The sequence below is a fragment of the Suricata suricatta genome, chromosome 7 (assembly GCF_006229205.1).
Source record: "Suricata suricatta isolate VVHF042 chromosome 7, meerkat_22Aug2017_6uvM2_HiC, whole genome shotgun sequence".
Taxonomy (NCBI): Eukaryota; Metazoa; Chordata; class Mammalia; order Carnivora; family Herpestidae; genus Suricata; species Suricata suricatta.
In genome coordinates, this window is record NC_043706.1 from 143,233,037 (window position 1) to 143,260,972 (window position 27,936).

Consider the following 27,936-nt stretch of genomic DNA (forward strand, 5'->3'; position numbering starts at 1 on the left):
TTTGCATTCATAGGTCTAACAGGAGAACAGGAGAAACCTAATGGGGGACCAGGGGGAGGGGAAGGGGGCGGGAAAGAGTTAGGGAGAGGGAGTAAAGCAAGCCATGAGAGACTCTTGAACACTGAGCACAAACTGAGGGCTGAAGAGGGAGGGGGGAGGTGAGGGGGTGATGGTCATGGAGGAGGGCACTTGTGGGGAAGAGCACTGGGTGTTATATGGAAACCAACTTGGTAATAGACTATTTTAAAAATAAATAAATGAATAAAAACATGGAATAAATCACAACAGATTAATAGACTTGGCTACATAAAAGTTAAAGACTAAACTGAGTGGAGAGTAAAGGTTTGCAATATTTCCTCTTATATAACTCGTGCCAGCGTAAGATTTGAAATGCACAGACAAACCCAAATCTTCACTAAACATGAACATAATTATGAAATCGTCCCTTTCCTTTTTGCCTAGAAACAAAAACTTCTGCCTTTTCCCCTAACTGGGGGGAAAGGAGTCTTTTTAAACATGAAATCGAAGCATTATCTATATATTTCATCATGTGTCTGTTAACACTTTTGAAGTTTTTTACTACACTTTAATGAGCCATCTGTCCAAAAATTATTTTCAAAAATTGAGAAATTAGTACTCGGGTAAATTATAGACGTGTCTGCGCTCGTGTTACCTGAGGTGGTTTAGTGGCTCCATCTGAGAGACATGTTCCCGGACACGAGGGGGCGGTGTGGGCGTGGCAGCGGGACCCCGGGGGCCACGCAAGATGTGCAGGTTAAATATACACGGGCGTCCTAAATGCCACGGTGCTCTCCGTGAGGACAGCGACGGAAGTGACCATGCGGCCTCGAGGAAAAGCTTCAAGTGGATCAGAAACAAAACGCAGAAGCTCCGTGCAGCGGGGTCGGACCTAGGAGGGCAGGCGACGCAGGACGCGCACGAACACAGTCAGGCAGACGGCAACCCGTGACGCTGTTTGAGCGGATGACTCAGTAGGCGACACATGACCTGTGAGTGAATAAAAAGAAGGCATTAAATCCGTTTATGGAAAGAGCATCCAAGTCCAAGGCCAAGACCCAAAGTCCACACCCAACTCCCTTATGTAATCACCCTGTGTCGAAGGCTTCCCTTCTCCGAGCTCAGTATTCTGGGCCCAGGACCGTAATCGACAGAAACCACAGCCTCGTGGGTCTGAGACGCACAGCCCCACGGCGGAGCTTCCTCTGGGCCCGATGGGAGGCAGGGGCCCCTCCCCCGCATGCTACGAGCAGCCCCAGTCACGGATGGTGTGAACCCAAAACCCAGGCAGGTAGGGCCGCCAAACAGAAGGAGTCAGAAGACCCCCAAAAGATGGTCTGTGGGTCAAAAAGTGAGGGTGCCCAGGGCACGGGACATCTTGGACTAAGAGGGATATGAGTCTTCCTGGTGGGAAGAACAGTGTTCTCAGTGGTCCGTCTCCAGACGCAGGCAGCTGTGTCCTGAACGGGCACACCAGCTGTGTGCGGAGTGACAGGGTTTTATATATCACAGTCCGCTTTCCAAATATTAATTTATTCTTTCGTTGTTGGCACATGAATATTCATACTTCAAGACTTTCTTCAAAATTAGCTTCTCCTGAGGCTTTTCCCAGTTCTTCCAAGGTGATGGGTACGGTTGCACAGGTGCTGCACTGCACAACGAGGGAACTGTTAACGCCAGTGGTACCACTAGCACGGTCTTGGGCCTATGCCGCTGTAGGCAGTGCCCCTGTGGCTCCCTGCGGTCCACGCTGGCCTTCAGGAGGGCCTTGATGACAATGACTTTCTTTCACACGCGTTCCCTGATGCTTTAGGTCACCTATTCACTTTTCTGACCTAGAATCAAATGGTTTGAGAACCGAGACCTAGATTCTCTGTTGTATCTCTGACACCTACAGAGTGCCTGGGAACTTGCGTAGTGAGTTACTTCTGTGACTTGTTGTGCTGTAACATATACGCTGCTTCATCACAGAAAGATGGAGGTTCCCTTCGAGTAGACTGCGCCCGGTGGCTCAGAGGCAAAGACCGGGAGCCAGCGGCGCAGCGGACTGGCTGGCGGGGAGGAAGGGCCAGGGCTCACCTACTGAGGGCGTCCGCAGGCAGGGAATACACCGGCCCGGCTGGAGGACCGGAGCGTGAACCAGGACGGGAGGGTATGAACCGTCACGGTGGCTGGCGGTATTAATAGGGACAGTGATAAAGATTAAGTAAATTGCTTTTTTTAATGTTTATTTACTTTGAGAGAGAGTCTGTCTGTGCGCACAAGTAAGGGAAGGCCAGAGAAAGAGGGAGAGAGGGTCCTTGCTGTCAGCACAGAGCCCGATGCCGGACTCGATCCTGTGAACTGTGAGACCATGACCCCGGACGAAATCAGGACTCAGACGCTTAACCGACTGAGCCGCCCCGGCACCCTGTGAATTACATTTCTCTAAGAAAAGATAAAGTTTGGTTTCATCCTTCAACAGACCAACCTCTTGAATGTAACGCTCACGGACTATGTACAAAGACGAGAAGGAGCCCCCGGAGTCTCGGAGAGTGAACTACAACAAGCATGTTTGGAGGGAGACACAATTTGGGAGAAAGAAATACCACATGGTGAGTTTCTTGTTTTAGGACTTTGCGCCGGAGTAACAGTATGTAAGGCTGAAAGCTGTGATCAAAACTCACAGACTTCTGTTCCACCAGGTTGGGGCAACAGAGGCTGGTCTGTCCTCCTATTGAAAACAGAAATATGTGTTTTCAAAATATGTGAAACAATGGAGGTGAGTCATATGTTCTTGTTTCTTTGCACGGCTGACAACTTTGACTAGAGGCTGGACATTTTCAATTTCAGCTCAGGACGGAGATTGGCCATTTCTTTGAGAGAAGGGAAACAGGTCATGAGCCCGAAGACTTGCCCGCGAGTCTGCAGGTGACAGAGAAGGCAGCAGGGTTGGAACAGAGCTCGGTGGCCCCCCTGAACTGAAGAGACAGAATTTGGGATTTGGGAACATTAATTTTGGTTTTAAACCAGTGAAGAAGGAAAGATGACAAGACGCACCCCTGACAACGTGGCCGGTCCTCACCTGTGCACGCGTGTCGGGGGAGCCCCAGAGGAAGAGAAGGAGCCGCTGTAAAGGGACAGGCAGAGCCACCTGAGGCTGAGAGCAGCCACATCTGTCCCGCCCGAGAAGGGAGACCTTCTAGTACGTGGGCGTCGGTAGCGTCCTCCAAGGGCACCGCCTTAGTGACAGCAACGACGGGGGGCTCTAGACCACAGGGGTTTAAAGCGGCTGACGACAAGTAACCACACCGCATCCCCAAACAACACTCAACAATATCGAAACAACAGTTTTAAATTTAAAATGTCCAACTTCTGGGAGCGCCTGGGTGGCTCACTGGGTTGTGTGGCCGACTTCGGCTCAAGTCAAAATCTTGTGGTGCTTTGGAGCCCCGCGTCGGGCCCTGTGCTGACACTGCTGAGCCTGGAGCTGCTTCAGATTCTGTCGCTCTCTGCCCCTCCCCCTCTGCCTCGCCCTCTCTCAGACAAATGTCAAACAAAAAATTTTTAATAAAATGAAACTTAAAAATGTCCAATATCCAATCGAAAAATTTTAGCCATGCAAAGAAACAAGAAAATATGAAAAACAACAACAGAAATAGACTCATAAATACTGAAAATCCATACAGAGAATACATTGAGGAGAAAGATGGGGGGATGGGCAAAACAGGGGAAGGGATAAAGAGGTGCCACCTTCCAGTTATAAAATAAATTAGTTATAGGACTCAAAAGTGCACTATAGAGAATACAGCCAAAATATTGTAATAAATACAGTGACAGATGATAACTACAATTACTGCAATGAGCATTCCACAACGTACAGAATTGTCAAATCACTAGATTGTACACCTGAAACTAAGATACTATTACATGTCACCTAGCCTTCGACTTAAAAATGTTTTGAATAAAAAACCGGGAAACTATGACCCATCATCAGTAGAAAAACCATCAAAGAAGCAGTCTCAGAAATGACAGAGATGATAGAAATAACAGAAAAAGGTGTTAACACGGCAATGATCCGTATGTGCTGTATGTTTGGGAAGGCAGAAGAAAGCACGGGTGTCATGAGGAGAAAAACCAAAGGACTGAAAAAAAGTGGGATTTCTACAGACAAAACTCCAGAACTTTCAAAACGGGCACAGATAACAGAAAATCTAAATAATCCTGCATCGATTAATGTTACTGAATCAATGTCGAGAAGACTTTTGATATTTGGCCCAGGTGGTTTCAGCACTGAATTCAAATACTACAGAAAAGAAAGGAGTAGAAATGTCCCGTAAATTCTTCCAGAAAACAAAGGAGGTATAAATCCTCCAATAACTTCATGAATCCAATTTAGTATTAATACCAAAACCTGAAAAAACATTAACAAAAACAAAAAATAGGAAGAAAAATACAGGTCAATAACCCTCATAAATACAAATTTTCTTAGCACAATACTAGCAAATATAAATCTAGTATGTATGAAAAGAAGAACATATACTTAAGTAGGGTTTATCTAAGAAATTCGAGATCAGTTTAACCTTAATCAAAGTCACCCAGGGACGCCTGGGTGGCTCAGTTATTTAAGCGTCCAGCTTCCACCTTCAGCTCAGATCATGCTCAGATCATGGTCTCACAGGTTCATGAGTTCGAGCCTCTCATCAGGCTCCTGCTTCAGACCCTCTGTCTCCCTTTAAGCCCCTCCCTTGCTCGCTCTCACTCACTCTCTCTGGGAAATCAATACATAAACTTAAAAAAATAATTTAAAAAACCAATCACCAAGTTAGTAGACAAAAAGTAAAAAATGCCTAGTTGACAGAAAACAAAGAAAGCCCACAGGATTGTTTTAATAGGGTCTGAAGACGCATTTGACAAAGTGCAATGCGCATTCACGATTAAAGGAGAAAGCCCCTCAGAAATGGATGGGAGCATCGTCAGTCTGATAGAAAATGGACAGCTAATGTCGTCCTTACTACAAAACTACATGCTTTCTCCTTAGGAGCAAAAACTACGACCAGGATGCCTCATCCCACCACTGTCACTCAACACTGTCCTGAGGGGCCTGTGCAGCGGGCAAGACAGAGCAAGACAAGGCGTCATGGTATGGAAGTTTGCAGATGACATAACTGTGAATCTAGAAAATCCTGAAGAATCCATAAAATAACTGTAATAAGTGAATTTAAAATAGTGCTTGGCTATCACATTAATAAATAAAATTCATTTATAGCAGCCATTGGAAAATTAAATTAAAAACAAGGCCATATTCAATAACATCAAAACCAAAATATTTAAGAACAAACTTAGCCAAAAATATGTAAAGCCTCTACATTGAAAACCATAAAACACTGTAAAGAAAAATTAAAGTAAACCTATGTAAACGGAGAGATTGGTCCTACTCATTGATTGGAAGACTCAACATAGTTAAGATGTCAATTCTTCCCAAGTTGATGTATATATTCAGCTCAGTAACTCAATCTCAATTAAAACCTCAGCAGATTTTAAAAATAAAAATTGGTGAGTGAGGGGGGAGCATGAGGCGGGCTGAGGACAAAACACAGGCCAGCAGCCCCTCCCCCACCACTGGGACACGTGTGATATTGTGTGGACGCTCCCGGCTACCCCAAAACAGGCAAGGACAAAACTCAAATGCATCAATTGATAAGAGTCCCCATCAGGGGACCAGAAGAAGGCAATCCCGTCATAGCCTCAGGTCCAAGAGCCCCGTCCTGCCGCTCTTAATGCTTTGCAAGAGGGAAGAACAACCTTGGTTTGACAATAGCCACGCCTCAAGAAAGGCTCTTTGGAAACTGCCCCTTGACTTTCTCTCCCCCGACTCCATAAAGCGGTCACCCCCACACCTCCAGCGCAGCTCTGCCTCCCCACAGTCCTGTCCCCACGCTTTAATAAAATCACCTTTTTGCACCAAAGGCGTTTTCAAGAATTCTTTCTTGGCCATCGGCTCTGGACCCCACGAACCTATCACCCCAACACTTCATCAGTAAGTAGATTCTAAAAGGTATATAGAAATCTGAAGGATCTAGACTATCCAAAGAAATCCTTTAAGAGAAAAACCATGTAAGAGGACTTAAAATTCCTGACTTTAGGATTTAAAAAACCTCCAGTAATCAAGACTCCATGATATTGACTCAAAGACTGACAAGTGAATGCAACAGAATGAAGACCCCAATAATAGACCTTTCATTATGAAGTTGTCCAGGTTTCAGCAAAAAGGCCAAAGCAACCCCCTGAGGAAGAGACAACCCTTTAACAAGTGGTGTTGAAATGACCGGATTTCCATCTTGTATGAAAAGGAACGCTGACTCCGTGTCATACCACAAACAAGAAGTGATTTGCCATGAATCACAGTTAAAACCAAAAAGCTTTTAAAAGAAAATATAAGAGAAAACCTTTGTGACTTAAGAGTAGCCAAATGTTTCTTAAATAAATCACAGAAAGAAATAACCATAGAAGAAAAAAATTCTATTATATTCAAATAAAAACTTTAAAAAACTGTTTTTCTCTTTTTAAATAGGTTCCATGCCCCATGTGGGGCTTGAACTCACAACCCTGAGATTAAGAGTCACATGCTCTACTGACTGAGCCAGGCGCCCCCCCAAAAACTTCTCATCAAAACACACTGTTCAGGAGACAGCTAAGCAAAGCACAACAAAAAAAAAATTTTTGCAAAACACATATCTAAGAACCGGTTTGCAGGATATGAAAACTACTCCTACAGCTCAGTAATAAAAACACAATCCCCTAAAAAGACTTGATTAGCCCCTTTGTAAAATAAGGTACAGAAACCAGCTAATAAGCTCAAGAAAAAGTGCTTAACGGTATTAGTCTTCAGGGAAACGCAAAGTAAAACCACAGGGGATACTCCCACCAACTTACTGGAATTCGCACAATTAAAAAGATCGATCCCGCCCAATCTTGGCAAGCATGTGGCTGTGGCGCAGGCAGGACTCTTACTGGCTCGTTGGTGGCGTGACAAAGGACGTCCCACTTTGGGAAAAGGGCTGCAATTCTTTAAAAATTAAATACACACCCACTCTGTGACCCAGCAGTTCGATCCCCAGGAATTTACTCAAGAGAGCAACACGTAGCTCATCAACACACTTGAACAACAGTGATCAAGATGGCCCCCAACAGGGAGGATCCCAGCTGTCAACAGAATGGATAAACACCGGTAATCTCACCCAGTGGAAATCTACCCGGCAGTAGCAGGAACGAACTGCGGATACAGGAGCCACGTGTGACTCTCAAGATGGCTGCACAGTCGTGGGTGGGCAGAATAACACCCCCTGAAGACTTCCAAGGGCTCATCCCTGGAGCCCTGACTACACTGGTTACACAGGAGGCATCTGGGTGGCTCATCAGCTCACCTCCAACAGGGATGCGATCCCGAATCACAAAGGGGCCATTGTTGCCGCTTTCCGTGAAAGTTGAAGAGGAAAGAAAAGAGCGATGCAGCCGGAGGGGAGGGAGGCCGCACTGGCTTTGGAGATGGAGGGTGTGACGTGCGTGATTAATGTGGATTCGGTCTTGAGTTCCACTTCTCAGCTCCCCAAACCCCTGTGATTCCCTGAGTGACTGGAGCAACAGGGGTACCTTATAATATGTTTGGTTTTTCCCTTGGTTCCTGACATCATTTCAGTACGACAGAGGTGAAATGGGGATCTTTCATTGTTCATAACAAACGGTGAGCACATGTGATGAGGTGACTCTGGGAAAGCTCCTGGATGACCAGAGGATGGGGCTGATCACCCCAGGAACCAACCTCGTGGTCAGAGAGCTAGAACTCTCGGCCCCACCCCAAAGGCAGAGAGGGGCTGGAGGCTGAATTAACCCCCCCGTGGCCAATGATTTCATCAATGGTGTCTGTAATGAAGCCTCCATAAAAACTACAAAGGATGGGGTTCAAAGAGCTTCTGGGTCAGTTAACAAGAACACGCCCATGTGCCAGGATGATGGTGAGCCCCAAAGGGGACAGACGCTCCTGTGAGTGGGACCCTTCCGGAGCGCACTATCTCTTCATCTGACTATTCACCTGTGTCAGTTAACGCCGCCGGTGATAAACCAGCGACCTAGGACGCAGGCCATTTGGCCGAGTCTCAGGAGCCACTCTAGCAAATGAACCGAACCCAAGGAGGGGCTCTGGGAACCTCCAACTAGCTGGTCATCAGACGCACAGGTGACAGTCTAGACTTGGTTTCAGTGTCTGAAGTGGGACAGAGCCCCTGCCCTGTGGGGCCTGCACCCTCTCCAGGTGGGCAGTGCGGGCACTGAAGGCACTTGCAGGGGCCCCCGCTTGCCACAGTGGAGGAACCCACGCACATCTGACCAGACGTGGGGTAAGAAGTATTCCACGAGGAGTAAGGAAACACAGGAGTTGGGTTTTTAATACAGGGGTTTTGGGGGGATGAGCCAAGAAATGCAGGAAGCCTCTAGAAGCAGGTTGAAGGCAAGAAAACACTCTCTCCCACAGCCTCCAGAGAAGGGCCAGCCCCACCACGCCCTGATTCTGGCCTGGGGAGACGCCAGGCTTCCGTCCCAGGGACCGGTGAGACGGAGTTGTGTTGTTTCAGCTGCTGAATTTGTGATAACTTGTCATGACACTCATAGAAATTCAGTACCACTAAGTAGAAGGATTCTAATGTGAAATTGCAAATTCTGGATGGTTCCATTTTGTAAAGTTCTAGAATAGGCTAATCTCGTGTGTGAAGCGACAACAATCAGAACAGTGGCGACGGTGGGGAGTAACGGAGACGTGAGGACCCTTCGGGTTGACAGTCGTGTTGTCTACACGATAGGGTCAGGGGTACAAAAATACCACATTGTCAAAGCCCGGGTAACGGACACTTAAGATCGCTTTTCAGGAAGCCGGGGTGACCCAGTGGGTTATGCGTCTGACTCTTGATTTTGGCTAAAGTCATGGTCTCACGGTTCGTGAGTTCAAGCCCTGTATCTGGCTCTGTGCTGACATCATGGAGCCTGCTTGGGATCCTCTCTCTTCTACTCTCCTGTGTGTGAGCTCTTTGTCTCAAAATTTTACAAAAATTGCTTGATTACACCCGAAGTGAAAACCTGTAAACAAAGGCCAGCCAGGTCCCTGGCTCACAGAGCGTCTGCGGGGGCACAGACGTGCCGGCGACCTACCCTGAAGTGGGTCAGATGCCTCAGGGGACGGGCAGGGGGCGGGCAGGCGGATGGCAGAACAGACTTGGTAAAATGTTAACGGTAGAATCCAACTGATAAATACAGCATCTACGGAGATATTTCTTCAGCTTTGTTGTTTTAAATTGTTTACTTTGAAAAAGGAACTGGATCTGGATGAAGAATGTAAACAAAACTTTGAACCAGAAAACCCAAAGCTTTATATCAGTGGCCGGATGGTTGGGAAACCTTTTTTAAAAGCTCATATCCGAGGCTCCCACAGGTTTGAGCGATTTTTTTAAAAACACTCAGAAGGCATTTTGTAACTAGCACTGAAAATGACCGTGATTTGGAGCAGAGGAGAGAGACAAGGAGAGAATGTTTTTAAATGATTCCCTTTGCATTGTGGGATCATAGCTGAACTTGATTTTCTTCCTAATATCTATGTGCATGTCCTAAGTGTTCTTCAGTAACCATGTGTTCTATAATAATTACAAGGTGAGTCTTTAAAGCCCAAGGTCAGTGCCAAGGGCAGCCTGACCCCCAGGGTGCTGACTGCCGGATCCCGTGTAGGGAGCACGAGGACCCAGTGCAAGGCAAGAGCAGAGGAGCCGGGGCTTAAGAAAATGAAGCAGTTTGTCGGCATATCATCCCAACAAGTTTCCAGTCAGTGCTATCTTGTTTTTACCAGTTTTTGTAAAAATACAGGCAACGTGACCCTGGAACTAGGAGGCTTTTCATCTGAAGAACAGCAGGGGTCCTGGGAGGAAGACTCAGTGACGGGACAGGTGGCTGCTGACAGGAGCCCAGAGAAAGGAGCAGGAGAAGGGAAGGTCTGCCCCTGTGTGTGTCTGTCCCCACCAGCGGCTACGGTCCCCTCGAGGCGGGAGACATGCTCAGCGTGTCCTCAGAAATGCTGACAGACCGAAGGCACGCACCGTGGCCAGCCTGGCCTCACAAGGGAGCTTCCCTGCATCTCTGCGCCCCGCAAATCCCCCCCTCACTGAGCTGGTGGCTTCAGCCCTACCAGACAGGCTGGGAGCCCCGCTTGAGTTAATGCTGAGGTTCAGAATGGTTAAGTGACCTGCCCAGACTCTGCAGCAGGATGCAAACTTAAATCCATCCGCCATCCATAAAAGCGCCTCATGCCTATGGTCCCGGCTCAAGAAAATCGAACTAAGAGACCCTCTGTCTTTTCTGAGGAAAAGAACATGAAGGCATTGACAGTTGAGATCCTTACATTCTACTTTCCAACAAACACCCTCCTGAAAAAATTCGCCCTTCAAGAGTGTTGGACCAAGGCCTCTCTGTTCTGAAATAAGGAAACACAATTGCTCAAACAGCACCTGGGCGTTTTCATCTTGATGGCTCACTTTCCTCTGAAAGTGTGCTGAATGCCCGAAGGGCCCGTGGACCACTGAGGCAGCGCCAAAGAGGGACAAGACAACATAGTCTCCTCTTTTTCCAGCTCTGGGCACGTGAAGCTCAGTAAGTAGATGAAACACGGCACACACGCGTGTGCACACACAGGAATGACTGAAAACTGGCGTTGGCGTTGGGTCCTGAGTTGGAGGGTGACCCCACACAAAAGTCAGGTCCACTTGGACCCCGTGGGTACGGCCTTCTTGGAGAAAAGCGTCTTTGCAGATGTGGCCACATTAGATCACTAATCCAACAACTGGTTGTCCTGGTAAGAAGAAATTCAGTCAGGAGCAAGGCCACGTGGCGGCGGGGGCGGTGTCTGCAGGGACACGGCCGCAGCCACAGCCCGGAGCCACCAGAAGCTGGAAGAGGCCAGAAGAACCCTCCCCTAGAACCTTCAGAAAGAGCACGGCCTTGCTGACAGCCGACCTCCAGGCCTGGGGAGGGGAAGGCCGTGCTGAAACCACCCCACGGGGCGATTTGCTGCGACAGCCCTGGGAACACAGGACGAGCCCGGCCTGTTGTTCAAGCGACGCGTCCTGCTCTCCGGGCGGACTGACACCAGCTGTCCCGGCGTGGCTGTCCACTGCCCCGGGCACGTTCCCATGGCCTCTGCCTCACCCGCACTTTGACCTGAGCCTCTCCCATCGCAGGCTTAGCTTAACGTGTTCACCTCACAAATAACACAGGCGGAAGATGCCCAGGGCCCCGACCAACCCGAGTCTTCTCGGTGATCCCTGACTGCACAAGGTCCGGCCCCCGCACCGTGCCCTGCGTGGGGGAGCAGACAGGGGCCGCTGCCCCACGTTCCACGGGCTTCTGGAGCCCAGGCCCAGGAGCATGTCTTGGTCTGTCTTCCCAGAGCAGGGGGACGCACAGCCGGTTTGCCTAGAAGCAGCAGACTTGGGGCCACCTGAGGCCCAAACCCCCACCCCCGGGACACGAATTTCTCGTTGAGGACAGCTTCAGATGGGCTTGTGGACTGACAGGAGCGGAGCCCCAAATGAGTCTCCCTCCAAGGTTCAGAGAGAGCGCACTCAGTCCATCAGCAAATATCACTGCTTCCGACACAACCGACCCGAGATGCTGAAACCCGAGCCTTCCTGTCGGACGGGAAGCATGTCATGTGTCCACTTGCTCGAGGTGCCCGACGGTAGCTGGTGCCAGCCAGTGGCCACAAAGCTACTGGGTGTCCCGTCAGCAGAGGCGTCAGGAAGGGGCCGGGCCTTCTCTGCATCTCTCCCCAGACTGTTGGCTGCGGGTCTACACCTGGGGTTAGAATTCGGGGAGGGAGGGCATCCGGGAACTCACATGGGAGAAAAGTACATCTTTGTTTTTCCTTTTTTCTAGCTTTCACGATGTCTAGTATTTCCTACGATTATGAACATGGGCAAGAAAACTTGGTGACTGTATATGGACTGGTGATTTTGGTACGAACAGAAATCACATTTTCAGATCACAGTCTTTGCTTTCTTACGTGCTTTGTTTTATGTGTTTAAAGAGGTTATTCTAGGAGGGCCCGGGTGGCTCAGTTGGTGAGCGCCCAACTTCAGCTAAGATCTCACTGTTTGTGAGTTCCAGCCCCGTGTGGGGCTCTGTGCTGACAGCTCAGAGCCTGGGGCTGCTTCAGATTCTAGCTCCCTCTCTCTCTGCCCCTCCCCGACTTGCACTCTGTCTCTCTAAATAGACATTAAATTTTAAAGCCACTATTCTGAGCAAAGCTCGTTGATCAGGCCACCAAAAGGGGTCCATGGAACCAAGAGATAAGGCACAGCAGCAAGGCAAACGACCTCAGTAGAGCCACCAGCCCCAGGAGCCCGGCCTGAGTCCCCACGCGGGTGCGCCACTGCCCAGGACACTGGGATCAGACGGCTTCGCAGGGAGACAAGCCTGCCAGGTCCCAGACGAAGCGCGGGCCTTGTGTGCGCCGGCGCGGCTGGCTCGGCCTCAGCTAGCGCGGAGCCGCACCTGCCGTGAATGGGAGCAGTGACACGAGCCTGGCGTGGGCACCCGCGCCGTTCTCTTGCTCACCTGCCCCGTGCCCCGGGGCCTGCGGCGCGAGGAGCCCGAGTCAGGCGGATCCGGATTTTGCGCACACACGTCTGCCCCACCCCTCCTCTGCCCGCACTGGTGAGACCTACAGCCAGGGTGTCCTGACATTGTCGCTCTGCTTTGGAAATGACGTCACGGGTCACGTCATCCCCTGGCCTTGCAGTGACGCAGGGGAGCAGATGCGGTCATTGAGCAAAGGGATCCCGGGGCTGCAGGCCCAGCCACTCCGTCTCCACCGCAGCCGGCGGCAGCCAGGTCCACACAGGCACAGCCAGGGGCAGCGCGGAAGGACGTGATGGGGGGGGGCGGGGTGAGAATCGGGCCTCCACCAGCACGACTGGCCTCTCACCGGCCGCAGAAGTGTCTCGGGAGCGACAGCCACTACGTCTTTGAGGTCTTCATACGCGCCACACACGTCTGAGCCTGTCTGCGCTGACTCACCTGCTGCTCCCTGATGCTGCCTGCACTTCGCAGGAGCCGGAAGCGAGGCAGAGCCGGGAAGCCAGCGCAGCACAGAGCTGGGATTCGAACCCAGGACTCCACACTCTGTCCTGGACCCGCATCATCGGGTGTCATTCGCGCTCACCCCTCCCCCTCCGTCTCCGCTGGTTCGGCTCAGCCTTCTGTGTCTTGCGGGTTCTGCGTCCTGCGTCCACACACTCATCCTGGGCTACTTGCCTGGGGGACAGTGTGGAGCAGGGGAACGCCGGGCCTTCGGTCGGTAGGACAGGCTGAGGTTGCGGAGGCCGTGGGAACGCCTGGCTCTGTGCCTTCGAAGCCATGCTCTTCACACGTCGTCGACCACTGCAAGGACCGGCGACCCGCTAGCACACAGGTCAGAGAGGAGCCTGAGACCACATTTCTAACCAGCCCCAGGGGGTCTGATGCCGGAGGCCCAGGGCCCACACTGGAGGAACAGGGACCTAGAGGAGGCCTTCCGGTCACCTTTCAACCGAGTGTGAGCGCGCCTGCGCTGTTCACGTCCCGGGGCCTGCGGGGAGGGCGCCCACGCGCCTGCGCCGTCTACACCCCATCCACCCCACCCCCGCCCCCGGGTCTAGGGGCAGGGAGCTCACCCCACCTTCTATATTTATGTGCCCAGGCCGCGGGGAGGGCGCCCACGCGCCTGCGCCGTCTACCCCGCGTCGGGCCTGCGGGTCCTCCATGCGCCTGCGCCGTCTACAGCCTCCGGCCTGCAGGGAGGACCCAGTGGGAAACAGCAGGAGAAAACACACACAGCACAGCTCACATCTAAGTGGCTGGTTGCTGTGCGGACTTTTGGGTTCCTTCTGCCAGTCCTTGTGGAATGGAGGGGAGACCCTGGCCCAGAAGTGCCGCCGAGAGGCCCCGCAGAGGATGAGGAGGAAGGCAGAGGGCACCATCGGCACCGCCAGCACGCGGCGCGGCTGAGGTCTGCCGGAGGCGCACTCTGGCCCCGGGCCCCGCAGCAAAGGGAAGAACTCTGGCTGAATCCCAGGGAAGGATCTCAGCTCCGATGGGACGTCAGGCCAGAAGAGGTGTGGCTCTTGTGGACCCTTCCTTGCGCCTGGAAGGTTATAACCAGATGGACGCGGGAGCCACTGGACACCTGCCCACGAATCTCAGCCAGGAGAGCGTCATCCCGGCCTCCGGCCCCCCGGCCGAGGGCTCAGCGCCAGCCACACAGCTGGCACGTAAACGTCGAGGGCGGCACCACGAGCCGAATGGAAGGAACACGGGCATTCCAGTTACCGTTGGGGGAGCTGAGCGCCTCGTCTGATCCTGACTGGTTGTGGGCGTTAAATCTCAAGGTCACAATTCCCAGCGCCGAGATGAAAAAGTGCAGCATATGACTTTGTGTTTTATGTCACAATACATAATTTTCTCTTTTTATTGGCTGCCTCCTGCCTCCCTCTGCTTGCAGGCTTGACGGCGGGTGGGAGGCGCCCCTCGCTGAACGCGAGCAGGCCCTGTTGCCATGGAGGCGCCCCACGCGCTCACACAGCCCTCTGCTCTGGACGCAGAAATGCACCTGCACTGCATCCGCGCCAGAAGAGTGAGGACAGCCATGGTCTTGACCTTCCCAGGGTCTCAGGGAGGGTTTCTTTGGCGGAGATTTATGGTTTTTGTTTTTTTTTTTTCTGTTCTGGAAACCATGGAGACTGGGAGGAATAGTTTCTCTACTCAAAACAGGAAATAGAATGTCACAGGGAGAGCAGAGCGACACGTGGGGAAACCTGACGGTGAGGGTGACCCGTGATGTCCCCGACGGTCCATGCTTTTCGGCCCAGGCAGGACCCGGCCTTGCCCTCAGCACCCCTCTGGGGGTGAAGTGGCAGTTACACCCGCCCACCTTCTGTGTCTGCCCCAGAGCCACCAGGCAGCCGCCTGACTATCTGGGGCCACGGTCTGGGTCTGCGCGTGTGCCTGCCAGGTGGCTGGCGGTGGCGTGAGTCTCATGACTCACAGGGGATGACGGTCTCCCCTCGGTGTCATCTCAGTGGGGGTGACACCCACAGAAGGTGGCACACAGGCTGCAGGGCTGGCGGGCACCGATGGACCACTGTGTCAGATACGGAATTGTTCCCACCCAGAAATCCTACCTCTCGGTCTCCTGCTCATGGAGATTCCTGGGACAAACCGGAGAGGGGAAAGGGACTCTTTCTGAAGCAATGACTGCCCGAGGCATTGCACCTGCTTCGAGAACGCCAGGGACAGGGGGGACACCAGAGCGTAGAGCTGTGTCGGGGCGGCAGGTGTGGCTCTGCCGGCTGGCAGACAGCCCCAGGTGCCTCCCAAGTGTGGCGAGGGGATGGCTGTCCCCGCAGTTCGGGGACGTTTCTCTCGTGCTGGCTCTTCAGGGAGGAGTGCTGGCTGCTGCTTCAGCCGTCCTCCGGGTGACAAGGTTCTGCCCACTCTGCTCAGCGCCCTTCCGAATCTCCCGCAGACACGTGCTGTGCAAAGGCCCGGGTTCCCTGTGCCACGGTCAGCTCAGGAAGCAGAGGTGCGAAACAAATGATCACGGCATCACAAAGATCAGCATCAAGGGGCCTAGAAACACCCTGTGCCCACCTGAGAGACCAGCCAGCCGCCCACACGGTGGAGAATCTGGGCCATCCTCCAGGGTAATTTAACCCTCAGCCGCGGCTCTTACAGCCCTGCAGGTGGGTTTGTGCAGTAGATAATTGGGGTATAATTATTTGAGTGTTAGCTGTTAGAACGCTTTTATTACTAAATGTACATCATTTTCTTTTGTCTCACGGCTTCCAATTTACATCTTTTGTGAGAATTTTAGTGCACGAGTGTGCACTTGTGTGGACTTTATAGATCACCAAAGTGCAGACCGTGTACACAGCTTTACAAGGGACAAAACTCCCTCCCTCCCTGTCACTCTGGGACGGCGTGGCCCTGGTGGGATGGGGGACAAAGGCGACAGCACGGGGGTCAGAGCGCATGCGCGGGGCACAGCGGGAGACAACTGTTGGGCCAGGTCTGCTGGCGGCAGGGAAATCGCAGATGTGGAAGGGGGCAGACTGTGGTCGTGTCTCCGGCGTTCGGCTGGAGTCGCAGTGCCCGTGTGAGCTCGTTGGCAACATGTATGGGCCAATATAGAAACAAGTGTAGGGGTCAAGTGTAGAAAGGCATTTTTCTGTGCCAGAAAGGAAGGCGGTGCTCAGGCAATGACAGGGCCACGTGGACAGACTCGGAGGCCAGCCCGAAAGGCTCCCACCGGCCAGGCCGGGGGCTATCTGAGCACCAAATGATGAAAGTGATGGGCTGTACCTCGTGGGGAAAGCAGGAAGCCCAAGTCTACGCTAACTTAAATTACTGAATTAGTATAGATTGGAAGCACAATGAGGAGCAGGACACTTATGGAACTGCAGCTTCCGTCCGTACACAAAATAGTTACTCACAAGGAGGAAGAAACGAGAAACCTGACGGTGGAGAGGCCGTGAGGGGCCAGCCCGCTGGGAGCCATGGAGACCAGGCACCCCGAGGGACGCAGGAGACTGGGCCCACTCCTCCTGCAGACCCGACGGAGCAGAACGCCCCGAGCAAACACCAGACCAAGTCTATGACATAATCTGCTGGGTGCCAGGGACACGAGGGTCACAGAAGTCCTGAGGAACATTCCAGATTGAAGGACACCCAGGGGCACGGCCACTAAATGCAAGGAGGGGTCCTGGGGAGATGCACTTTCTCTAAAGGTGATGTTGGACCAGTTGTTGGAGATGGATCGAGGCCTGTGGATTGGGTGACCTCAGGCCATTAGGCCAATGTCATCCAGACAGCGGTGCTGTGAGAACATAAGAGAATGTCCTTTGTAGGAAACACACCCCAAGGTTCGAGGGTGATGGGCACTGTGGTGGCAGCTTACCCTCCAAGGCCTCAGGGGAGAAACATTTTGCATTCTTGCCAACTTTCCCGTGAACTTGAAACTCTTTAGGAAGAAGACGGAAGGTGCCAGGCGCCGAGCGTCTGAGTGACTAAGGGCCGGGCCGGGGTGGGGGTGGTTCACAGGTCACCACAGTTTGGGCTCCGCATTTGACTATTTCCACCACCTCTGTCCACGGTAGTAGTAATACCTGGGTGAGGTTCCCCAGAGGGAGCGGGAGGTTCGTGGGGGCCCAAGGCCGAGACCTTCCTCCCATGTCCGGGGGCAGGAGAAGATGGATATTCCAGCTCAGGACAGGGAGCCCTTTGCCCTTCTTTAGCCTTTTTGTTCCATCAGGCCCCCGGGGAGGGACGGTACCCCCCAAGTGGAATGGTGCGCCCCATGTGTGGGCCATCCCACAGATGGGATGGTTTCTCCCACAGACGGGACCAAGCCCCCACGAACCGTGAGATCATGACCTGAGCCGAAGCCGGTCGCTTAACCCACTGAGCCCCCAGGCGCCCCCGGAACTCCTAATTTTAATATTCAACAAGCCCTACTGGCCTGAGTGAAAGCTGGCTGCCACCTGTCCCCTCGTCATCACCTTAGAAATCGCCGTCTCGATTTACACACACACACACACACACACACACACACACACACACACACACACACGGTCATCCCTGGGAAACTTCCTTGGCACGCCCGTGTGCTCAGCACTCCGCTCCCAGCCCCGTGACAAAGAGGAAGGGAGAGGACGGGCTGAACCCCACACACGACCTCAAGTTCAAGTCGGCTCGCTGGCCTTGGGCTCCTCCGCACCCAACAGACCGCACTTGGCATAAGTCAGATTTAAGAAAACCGGAAGTGTGACGTGAGGTGAACAGGACACAGGTTGGCTTCCAGGAGGGCTCCCCTCGCCTCGGGTCTCGTCCCCAGATCGTGATGTCAGTGAGCCCTTCCCGAGCTTCCGGGGGGCCAGCAGGTGCCATCCAGGGCATTCCCACCGCCTGGTACCTGGTGACCGAAAGGCCACGCTGGAGCTTGGGAGGCGCTGAGCAGAGGTGACAAGGCCTGAGTCACCGCCTGCCCGCCGTTTCTCGGCGAGAACAGCAGAGAAGGCGTTGCACACACCACTCCGCCTTTATGTAAGAGACAGTGCTCGGTAAGTAAGTGCCTTCCCGGCCAGAGGCGGGTCCCCAGAGAGCGCCCGAGTCCGAGCAGGAGTAGACTCTGGGCCTCGGGGGGACTGTACTGCCTGCCCCCACGGGGGTTGGGTGGGCAGGGTCCTGCACCAAACACCTTCCTGGAACTTGGGCTCCCGGGTTTTGCTCCCCAGGCAAAGAGCCATGCCTCTTGCACAGTTCGAGGACGCGCCCAGGGTCTGAGGCCCTCTGTGTGTTGGGGACGTGGCCCCCGGACCGGCTGTGTCCACTGAGCGGCACAAGGCCGGCCCCGCCCTGCCCCACCACGGCCTCCCTGCCCGTCACCTGGGCAGTGACAAAGGCCCAAAGGAGACGGAGACAGAGGCATGCGAGGCCACGCTGCACGCCCGCCTCACGGCTCACGGACGCCGGCTGGGAATCACATTGGCCGCTGTCCTCAGTTTAACCGGGCAAGTGACCCGAAAAGCCAGCGGTTTGCAGGGAGCCTGGGGTGGGGGAGGGAGGCCCCGCAGCTAGACTTCGGTGCTGTTAGGCACCATTTATTTACACCTCTCACAACAGAAGCCTGCTCTGCCTTAGGGGTTTTCAGAAGTTCAAGTGCCTTAAGGCTGGTGGCTCTCACTATCCCCAGGCAAGTTACTGCCCTGCTTTTGTCAAGGGGCCGAGACTTGTGCAGAGGGATTGGTCTCAGAATAGGAACTGACGACACAGCCGGTGACTTGAGGTACCGATTATCACACTTGGCTATAAAACCTAAAACGCGGCCTTTTCTACAATCCTGCACTCAGAGAGGCACCTGTGCCAGAGACTGCTCGTCTCCGCGTCCTGCATAGAAGAGGCAAGAGAGAATGAGGAGCTTAGGGAGCCTCACTTCAGGGGAAAGTCGCTTTGCTCTCAAAGGAGATAACTTGGAAGCTGCCCACCCCTAAGGGACCGGAGGAGGTCCGCACAGGCGCCGCCGTTCCGTCCGCGTGGAGACAGGGCTGAGAGAAAGCCCAGCCCTCTGTGCCGTAATTGAGCTGTGCTCCTGGATCAAACTATACCTGAAGACAGAGTTTTCAATTACTGGAGCCAACTAATCCACTTCATTTTTTTTTAAATATCTTTTTTCTTTATGTTTACTGATTTACTATGACAGCAAGCAGGGGAGGAGCAGAGAGAGGGAGAGAGAATTCCAAGCAGACTCCACACTGTCAGCACAGAGCCCAACGTGGGGCTCAATTTCATGAGCCATGAGATTGTGACCAGAACTGAAATCAAGAGGCACATGCTTAACCAACAGAACCGCCCAGGCACCCCTGGCACCTGCTTTCTTCCAGAGCCTTCCCAGACCACGTTCTTTAAAACAGAGCCCCCTCCCTACCCCAGAAACTCATCCCCATTAAATAAACAACCACTTCCCTTATTTCTTGTCTGTTTCTGTCTCCACTGGGACATAGGCCCCAAGAGGAAGGGCTTCTGTCTGTCCACAGCTGGGTCCCAGCACCGGAAGCCCGCCTGGCACACACAAGTGCTAAAACGTTTGTTGAGTGAGTGAAGAAGCCCCCGGGTCAGCGGCAGGTGGGGGTAGCCCTTGTCCACACGCCTCACAGCCGGACCTCCCATAGAGGTGAGACCCCGGGCCCCCAGACGCAGGGGCAGCGTGCCATCTGGGACATCTGCAGAGGATTCTGAGGGTCACAGTGCAGCTGGGGGCTTGTGGGCTGTGGGACAGGCTTTGGGCACGCAAAGCAGGGACAGTTCAGGCCACGGGGACGTGTTGGCCAGACCCTTCCAGAGCCTGCCAACTGCTGGTGTGGCTGTGGCGCTGTGGCAGAGGGCACTGGGGGGTCCCGGGTCCCCACAGTAAGGCCTGCGGGCCCGACCCCGTGGCAGAGAGGCCCCGGCTGGTGGAGGGTCAGGGAACACGGTACTGAGGTGTGTCTGGAGCACAGACTGGCTTGGAGCCGGTGGGGGTCTGTCTCCATGAGGAACCAGGAGGCTCCGAACTAAGTCCCGAAGGAAAGGAGGGAATGAAGATAATTCGGAGCATTATGCTGACTGACGGCAGTGAAAGAGAGGACAAGACAGTTCCGAGTTACCGCTGGGGTTTCCTGGAGGCAGAGGGGAGGGTGGCACTCACAGGGACAGCAGGCCTCCCGGAAGCAGAGGCCTGGGACATAACCACTCACAGAGGACTCAGAGCGGGGGTGGGGGGGCACCCAAGTACCAGGGGCCAGGCCCCTTCCCCCGCGCTGGGGGTGGGGGGCCCAAGGTCGCTCCTGGACCTCACTGTTCCTGAGTCTATTCAGGGCCCTCCTTCATGGTGCTCCAGGCCAGGGACTCTCCCCCATGGGCCCTCAGCTCTGGGGGGGAGGGAGCGCCCTTGGCTCAGGGAGACCCCTGCCCTCCTGGCTTGCCCCACCTCCCCACCCGCTGGGCGCTGACTCCCCAGGGGGCCGCCCTTGGCCCCACAGCCCAGTGTCTGCAGTGCTGGGGGTTTGTGGGGTCCAGAGCCGATGGCCAAGAAAGAATTCTTGAAGACGTCTTTGGTGCAAAAAGGTGATCTTATTAAAGTGTGGGGACAGGACCCGTGGGCAGGCAGAGCTGCGCTGTAAGTGTGGAGTTTGATGGAGTCGGCGGAGAGAAAGTCCAGGGGGAGTTTCCAAAGAGACTCACGTGCTAGGGACTTCCTGGAGGCCTGGCTCCGGTCCCCTGGAGGGTGTTTCTCCCTCTAGCAGAGCATTGAGTGGCAGGTCGGGGTTCCTGGGCTTGAGGCTATGACAGGATTGCCTTCTGGTTGACTGGTGGGGACTCATCCGTTTAACCATTTGTTTTTTGTCTTGGCCTGTTTTCGGGTAGCTGGGAGCGTCCAGCAATATCACACGTGTCCCACCTGGTGTTGGGGGGGGTCTGTCAGCCTGCACTCTGTCCCCTGCCTGCCCCAGGCCCCCTCATCACTGTGGGCCGTGCGCCCGCGCTCCCCTGTGTCCCCACCGGGACTGAGCCCTCGGAGGGCGGGGTCTGCGCCATCCTGGCTCCTTGGCCGCCTGTAGTCGCTGGCATCCACCACCTGCTACCACTGCAGGCCGAGACAGCGCTGGGGGACAGCGGCGGTCCGCCGTGTGCGACGCCTTATCTGCGGCCCACCGCGTCCCGCCTCCCGCCTCCCGGCAGCTCCGAGGACCAAGCTGCTCCGGCTCCCACACCGGCCCCTACACCCACTCCTGCGCTGGCTCCCCAAAACAGCTCCCCGCACCTGCTCCCGCACCCGCTCCCCGCACCCACTGCCGCCCAGGCTACCGCACCTGCTCCGGCACCCACAGGGCTCCCGCACCGCTCCCGCACTTGCACCAGCTCCGGCTCCGCAGGGGCTTCCCGCAGAACGGACACAAGACCAGCATCATCCTGAAGACGCCTATTTGAAGAGATAATGGCTTCTCAGAACACAGAGAAGGCAGACTTTAGATGGATGGGGCATCTCCAGACCACGGCTCTCTTGACTCCCTGCGGCTGTAAAATAAATGCAATTCAAACGGGAAGTTTGCTTAAATTCACTGGGGAGGCAGGAAATACTGGAGTTGAAACCCTAGCCTTGAGCCACATATTTGCAAAACGACTCAAAGAAACAATAGCAATCTTCTCAATGACTCTCCGGGGTCATTTATCTAGTCTTTATCTAGTAAGGACGGTGCTGGAGGTGACTGAGGTGATGAGGGACGCCAGCCAGTCCAGACCCAGATAAAATCCCTGTTTCGGTTTCGCCCTCTGCCTTTTCGGAGAAGGAGACACAAGTGGCCCGAGCGGAGAGAAGCAGAGACCCTCGGGGCCAGCAGGCCAACGGGAGAGCCTGGGGGGAGGGCGGAGGCCCGCCCAGTCGGCTCTGTCCAGCCGCTGAGCCCGCGGCCCCCACAGCAGCGCGCTGCCCCCTCTCTTTGTAACCGAGAACACAGAGTAACGGGCCTTCTTTTGCTCCAGCCCCTGACCCGGCCCCTCGGCCCGAGCAGAGCGGCCACTCAGCCGCTGGCATCTTCGTCCGAGGAAACCAGGTCTGGGCTCGGGCTCATCCTCACGCATTTCCAAGTGCCCTCCTCCTGCAGCTCCCGACCTCGGAGTCCGCAGCACCTGCGGTCCTCCCGGTGAGGGGGCATAAGGCAGGCTGAGGGCAAGTCCAGCTGGCACCCACTCCCCAGATGGGATAGTGTGACATTCCCCAGGCACTGCTGGCTGCCCGAGGACAGAGGACAGGTCAGAAAACAGCTGGGTCACTGAATAGAGATCCAGTCGTGCAGGACGGAGTCTCCATCGGTTTACAAATTAAATGACAAGAAAAAGGCAATCATGTCAATAATCTAACCTCTAGAAACCCATCGATTCAGTTTCCTGGAGCCCCGACATCACCCGCCCCCACCCCAGCTACGAGGGAACAGAGGCAGAAGGAAACGGCAGATAAAATTAAATCTCCTTATAACCTGCGACCGGGGGACTTGAGGCCGGCGAATAAAACCTCCCTCCAGAAACTCCCCACTGTCTCAGTGCTACTGCTGTGCAAGAGGGAAAAACAGCCTTAGCCTGACAACAGCCAGACCCCCGTCTTCTTTAGCACGCGAAAGTCTCACTGGAGCCTTCCCCTGGACTTTACCTCCCCCAGCTCCAAAGTACACGAACCGCTCTCTCTTCCTGCCCCCGGGTCCTGTCCCCATGCCTGAATAAAACCACCTTTCTGCCCCAAAGATGTCTCAAGAATTCTTTCTTGGCCATCAGCTCCAGATCCCCCCCGTCACCCCAAAACTTCACCAATACCGTCTCCCTTTGCCTGGTCAGTCTCTGTTCCTGTCTGTTGCTTTTTGAGTCACTGCATTTCCATGGAATGAACCTTCGTGGCCCTTCTCAAATATCATGTTCATGACCCTTCTCAAATATCATGTCCTCGCTAAATCTGTTGCCAGAGTCTGGCTGTCTGTGCCCTTCTCTGTCTTCTACAAGTTTATTTACAAATCCATCAGCTGTTGGAGAGCAAGGATTCCTGTCTCCTTCAAAGGTCCTCCTAACTGAACTAAGAATCACACTGACATGAGACAGATTAAAAGGAGAAAATCAAAGCTAATGGTGTTCGTACAAGGAATCCACAAGACACAGAGTCCCAGAGACGGCAAAAGGCAAAATGAGGTAGAAATGTCATCATGCTGAGCTAGGGAGAACCGGGCAGGCGTCAGGACTTCCAGGAAAGAAATGCAACTCGCAGGAGGTGAGAGGAGTCAATGTTGGGTGAACAAATGTGTTTGTGGGAGCGCCTGGGGGGCTCAGTCGGTTGAGCATCCGACATCGGCTCAGGTCATGGTTTCACAGGTTGTGAGTTCAAACCCCACGTCGGGCTCTGTGTGGACAGCTTGGAGCCTGGAGCCTGCTTCTGACTCTGTGTCTCCCCCTCTCTCTCTGCTCCTCCCCTGCTCATGATCTGTCTCTGTCTCGCAAAAATAAATAAATGTTCTTAAAAAAATGTGTTTGTGGCCACACAGACACAATGGGACGCAGAGGACTTTGATCAAACCGGCCGTGCCAGATTCCTGGTCCTCATCTACACCCCCAGTTCAGGGTGTACCTGTGCTTACTTACCGGGATCCGGCTCCCGAGGTAGAGACTCTGTCTCAATTCTTCCTTCCACGTTGAGGGGGACGCAAAGAGCTTTTCCTGAATCTTCTGGTTTTTAATTGCCTTTTTAAAAGTTTTTTTAATGTTTATTTATCTTTAAGGCGGGGAGGGGCAGAGAGAGAAGGAGACGCAGAATCCCGAAGCAGGCTGCAGGCTGCAGGCTCCGAGCAGTCCGCACAGACCCCGACGCGGGCTGTAACTCAGACTGTGCGATCATGACCTGAGCTGAAGTCAGAGGCTCAACCAACTGAGCCACCCAGCTGCCCCTTGATTGCCTTCTTAAAATAATCTTCATGCCAACGTTGCTGTGGAAATGTTGGCATTTGGAGTGAATGGCTAAGAAAGCATTCTTGAGACATCTTCCGTGCCAAAAGGAGGTTTTCTTACAGCTCAGGGACAGGACCCGGGGCAGAAAGAGCTGCACCAGGCTTGTGGTGTGGTGACTGATTACATACGTTCAAGCTGGGAGGGGTTAGGGGCAGCACAAGCTTCCACGGAATTTTGGAAACAAGATTTCCAAGACCCGGAGGGGGCTCGCTATTAGGAAAATACCATTTATGACCGGTTCGGTGAGAATTCAGTCATGAGACCCTTCAGGTGTATATCAGGGGCCATGAGCTTAGAGGATGAGTGTCAACATGTATCTAGAGTAGAGATAAAGGAAGTTTCCAAAGAAATTTCTGTTTGAAGTAGACTCAGGGACTAACATTATCGGGAAAACGTTAAGCTAAGGTCACCTTTGACCCCCTGCAAAATGTCACCATCAAGGCCCCTGCGCTCCTAGGGGGAGGCCACTTGGCCTGTCATGGACCGGGACTGGGCTGTGAGCTGTAAGGACATTTTATTTTTTCCTTTGCCTTTGTTCCCCACGTCAGTGACACATCCAGTTGGCAGTAACTATTTGCATCTTGAAATGTCCCCGTTGAGAATCTATTAAGTGCTTTCTCATCTTTGTGAGAAATGGTTTGTGGTTCCCAGAAAGGCAAATGTTACAAAGGATAACGTCAGTCTTGTTTAAAACCTCCCTTCAGCCCTGGTCAGGCAAGCCGACGGTATGGCACGGGTCTACCCGTGCCGAGAGCTGCAGAGACCTCCTCGCCAACGGTTCCCGGCCCCTGGGTCTGCAGGACCATTTTCCAGTGGGCTCCTCTTGGGAGTAACGGCGTAAGCTCGATTCTACAGAGTACCAGGGCCCGCAGCCAGACCCGTCTCGTCCGTTGGCGGGGGTCGTGGGTCCCCATCCCCAGGACCTGTGAATATGACCTCATTTGGAAATAGGGTCTTTGCAGCTGTAATCAAGTTAAAATGAGGTTGTTGGGGTGGCCCTTGTCCAAGATGACTGGTGTCCTTCTAAGAGAGAGGAGAGGGGACCTGACATGGGACAGGCACACAGAGGGAGTGGCCACGTGGAGACAGAGGCAGGGGCTGGGATGATCACTGCTCGCGGAGGGCTGGCAGGGGCCACAAGAGACACACGAGGACTCTCGCTCCAGCGTTCAGAGCGAGCACGGCCCTGCCCGCACCCTGGGCTCAGGCACCAGGCCTCCAGAACCACAAGAGAATACATTTCTGTTGTTCTAAGACCCCCAGTTTATGGTCCCGTGTGTGGCAGCCCTGGGAACACGCAGAGCCTTAAAGATTCACCTTGCGGGGAAATAAAATCAAGACTTGCTCTGACGAGAAACTCGGCATCTTTTTAAAAACCTCCTAGCTGTTGGGCTCGATCGCACCCACCTGACCGCCGATGGTAACCAGAAAGCGGGAGAGGTGGCATCAGTTCTCCGAACAGCGTCACCTCTAACGGCCACTCACTCCGGTGGGTTCCTGTTACGCACAAGGTTCTGAACATACGTGTGCTCCGAGGATTTCGTAAGTTGATGAATGTCCTGAGGTGCTTAACACAATGCCCAGCACAGAGCAAACTCTACTTTCCGGGTTTGACAAATAGAAGGACCAGGACAGATGGATGGGTCGTAGTTTAAGCCACACGGCCAAACACGCATGAAAAGGGTGGAGAGCAGGGAGGAATGCCGTTGAGGGTTCACCAGGCACCGGAGGCCCGTTTCACAGGGCGCTCGGTGTCCTCGGCCCACCGATGTCCGGTGGCCAGTCTGTGGGCAGCGCCTGCGGCCCCGACCATCCATGAGCGAAGTCACGCGGTCCCGCGCCCAACGGGAAGGTGCACCATCCACGGGGGAGCCCTGCCCTCCCGGCCACCCCGCGTCACGGGACCTGTGAGGACTGATTCACCGGCGGCCCCGGCGCTCCTGCGGCTGGGCTACCTCCTCACAGGAAGGAACCGAAGCAGGATTTAACCGGGTTCAGTCTGCAGGTCAGAGCACTGGTCAGGGCATCTCACCCACCAGCACCAGGCCCTCGGGGGACACACCCATGCGAGGCCACCAAGGCGGGACCTGGCTGACCATGTCCTGTTCCCTCTGGTCAAGAGAAACAAGACATGTCCACCCTGAGCCAGGAGGCGGAGACGCCCGGCCCGGTGTTAGCCTGATCCGGGTGCGAGGACAGGCCCCACCACAGCCCCGCGCGGGCGGGCAGAGGCCTCCTGAGCCCCTGGTAGGTGCCCAAACGGGGGTGCCCACCTCGTCCACGATGCGGAGGCGCTCAGGGAAGGAGAAACAAGGAAAATCTTGTTCTTTATTCCAGCTGCCAAGCAGCAGCGAAAGCCTGAGACATTTCCTTCCCTTCCGCGTCCCCAGGCCGCACCCAGCCTGACGGGGCTGTGGGATCGGCTCCCGGACGGGAAGACAGTCAGACAGACAGACGCGGCTCCTGGTAGAGACAGCTGTGAGCAGACAGTTTCACGTGGGGGCTGCTCATTGGCAAGCGGAGGTTTGTGAATCCCTCCTGCTTTGCAGACAGCGCTCCCGGAGTCGGGGTGTCAGCGTGTCAGCGAGCTGCCCTGTCGGGTGGGGGATAGAAGGCAGGGCCGTCCTCACAGACCTCCAGCCCCGGGCCCGCCCCTGCTCTGGGCCGTCGGGACGGGGGCTCGGCGGGCTCCCCGGGCTCGGTGCAGTTCCGCAGCTGCAGCCCCTTGGTGAAACACAGTTCTATCTGGCCGATGGTCTGCACCTCCTCCCCCTGGAAACGGAAGACAAAGACGTCTCGGAATCTGATCTCAGATGGTCATGTTGAGGGTCATCAGGTCTTAGACCCTGAAGAGACAAGGGGTGACTGCAGACTGGGACTCCAGGTGCCAGGAACGAGCCCCTTCCCAATGGCGACTGGGGCCGGGGACCCAGGGTGCCGAGCAGCGGGCATGGGCCCACCACCCAGCTCCCCATGCCAGCCCGGCAGCCCCGCGTGTGGGGACACCGCCCAGACCTCAGACCCGCGCCGCTCCATGCACACAGCAGACGCGTCATGGCGCTAGGTTGGGTGGTTTTGTACCCGAAATGGGTCGATGGTTCCCTAGTGCTAACAGGCCTCAAGTCCTTATCAAGGCTGACAAAAGAAACTACAAATACCTACGACTAAAATGACCAAAACTAACAACGTTAACCCTGAGAATTTTTCGGACTTAGAACATTTAATACGCCCCCTCCCTGCTCCTGGTCCACCCGTCCTTCCGGAACACGTGTGGTCCTGCTGGGACCAAGTCTCAAGGACACAAACCCGTTCTGGCAGGGCGTCGAAGAGTGACCCGTTTACACAGAAACCAGTTCCAGCTGGTGAGCGTGCAGTGCTCGGGCGATTTCTGGGGTGTCCCCCGGTGCTCAGCGCAGCACGTCCCTAATCCCCACCCCGTGCCCCCTGCCGACGTGACCACCAGTGTGTCTGTTTCTTGGTTTGCCTCTCCTTTTCCTTTGCTCGCTTGTTTTGTTGCTCAAGTCCCACATTTCAGCTGAAATCATGATACTTGTCTTTCTCTGACTTATTTCGCTCAGCATAATACTCTCTAGCTCCACCCACGTCGTGCAGACGGTGGGCGGGACTTCATTCCGCTCCCGCAGGGTGATCCTGCCTCATATATACGCCACCGTCTTTACCGGCCGGCCGGCAGGGGGCGCTCGGGCTGCCTCCTAATTTGGCGGCTGTAGCTAATGCTGCTCTAAACATCCAATGCAAGAGGGTGTCACGCTAAGGGAAAAAGTCAGG

General features: G+C 54.3%; 2 protein-coding genes and 2 long non-coding RNA genes across 6 annotated transcripts in view; 2 read left to right on the plus strand and 2 right to left on the minus strand.

Moving 5' to 3' along the window:
- The first annotated feature begins 2,513 nt into the window (after nt 1-2,513).
- Nucleotides 2,514-14,541, plus strand: LOC115295390. The gene is made up of 3 exons (XM_029943269.1): nt 2,514-2,612; nt 13,395-13,504; nt 13,772-14,541. The coding sequence occupies exons 1-3, from the start codon at nt 2,514-2,516 to the stop codon at nt 14,499-14,501; spliced, it is 939 nt and encodes a 312-aa protein (XP_029799129.1). The 3' UTR covers nt 14,502-14,541.
- A 95-nt stretch (nt 14,542-14,636) lies between these two features.
- On the plus strand, nt 14,637-16,981 carry LOC115296929. Of its 2 annotated transcripts, none has more exons than XR_003911150.1 (3): nt 14,637-14,704; nt 15,596-15,812; nt 16,491-16,981. It is a non-coding gene; the product is annotated as an uncharacterized LOC115296929 (long non-coding RNA). The 2 variants fall into 2 exon arrangements; XR_003911151.1 differs by having other exon boundaries at nt 16,555-16,981.
- Nucleotides 16,982-20,723: 3,742 nt separating this feature from the next.
- Nucleotides 20,724-23,026, minus strand: LOC115297165. 2 transcript variants are annotated; one of them, XR_003911317.1, is made up of 3 exons: nt 22,972-23,026; nt 21,477-21,586; nt 20,724-21,064 (listed from the first exon to the last, which is right to left on the minus strand). It is a non-coding gene; the product is annotated as an uncharacterized LOC115297165 (long non-coding RNA). The 2 variants fall into 2 exon arrangements; XR_003911318.1 differs by lacking the exon at nt 22,972-23,026 and adding an exon at nt 22,811-22,915.
- Nucleotides 23,027-26,457: 3,431 nt separating this feature from the next.
- The window catches only part of RNASET2 (ribonuclease T2), an 18,025-nt gene continuing 16,546 nt past the window's right edge, over nt 26,458-27,936 (minus strand). The window contains exon 10 of the mRNA XM_029944701.1: nt 26,458-26,919. Within this exon, the coding sequence (XP_029800561.1) occupies nt 26,728-26,919 (192 nt within the window). The 3' untranslated portion in view covers nt 26,458-26,727. The remainder of the gene's footprint in view (nt 26,920-27,936) is intronic.

Bases quoted from the DNA above. Each gene is read 5' to 3' on its own strand.
- LOC115295390 (XM_029943269.1), top strand. From the start codon at position 2,514: ATGTACAAAGACGAGAAGGAGCCCCCGGAGTCTCGGAGAGTGAACTAC. The intron at 2,613-13,394 runs GTGAGTTTCTTG...TTCGGTCGGTAG, and splicing joins GGAGAAAGAAATACCACATG to GACAGGCTGAGGTTGCGGAG. The intron at 13,505-13,771 runs GTCAGAGAGGAG...TTATGTGCCCAG, and splicing joins GGCGACCCGCTAGCACACAG to GCCGCGGGGAGGGCGCCCAC.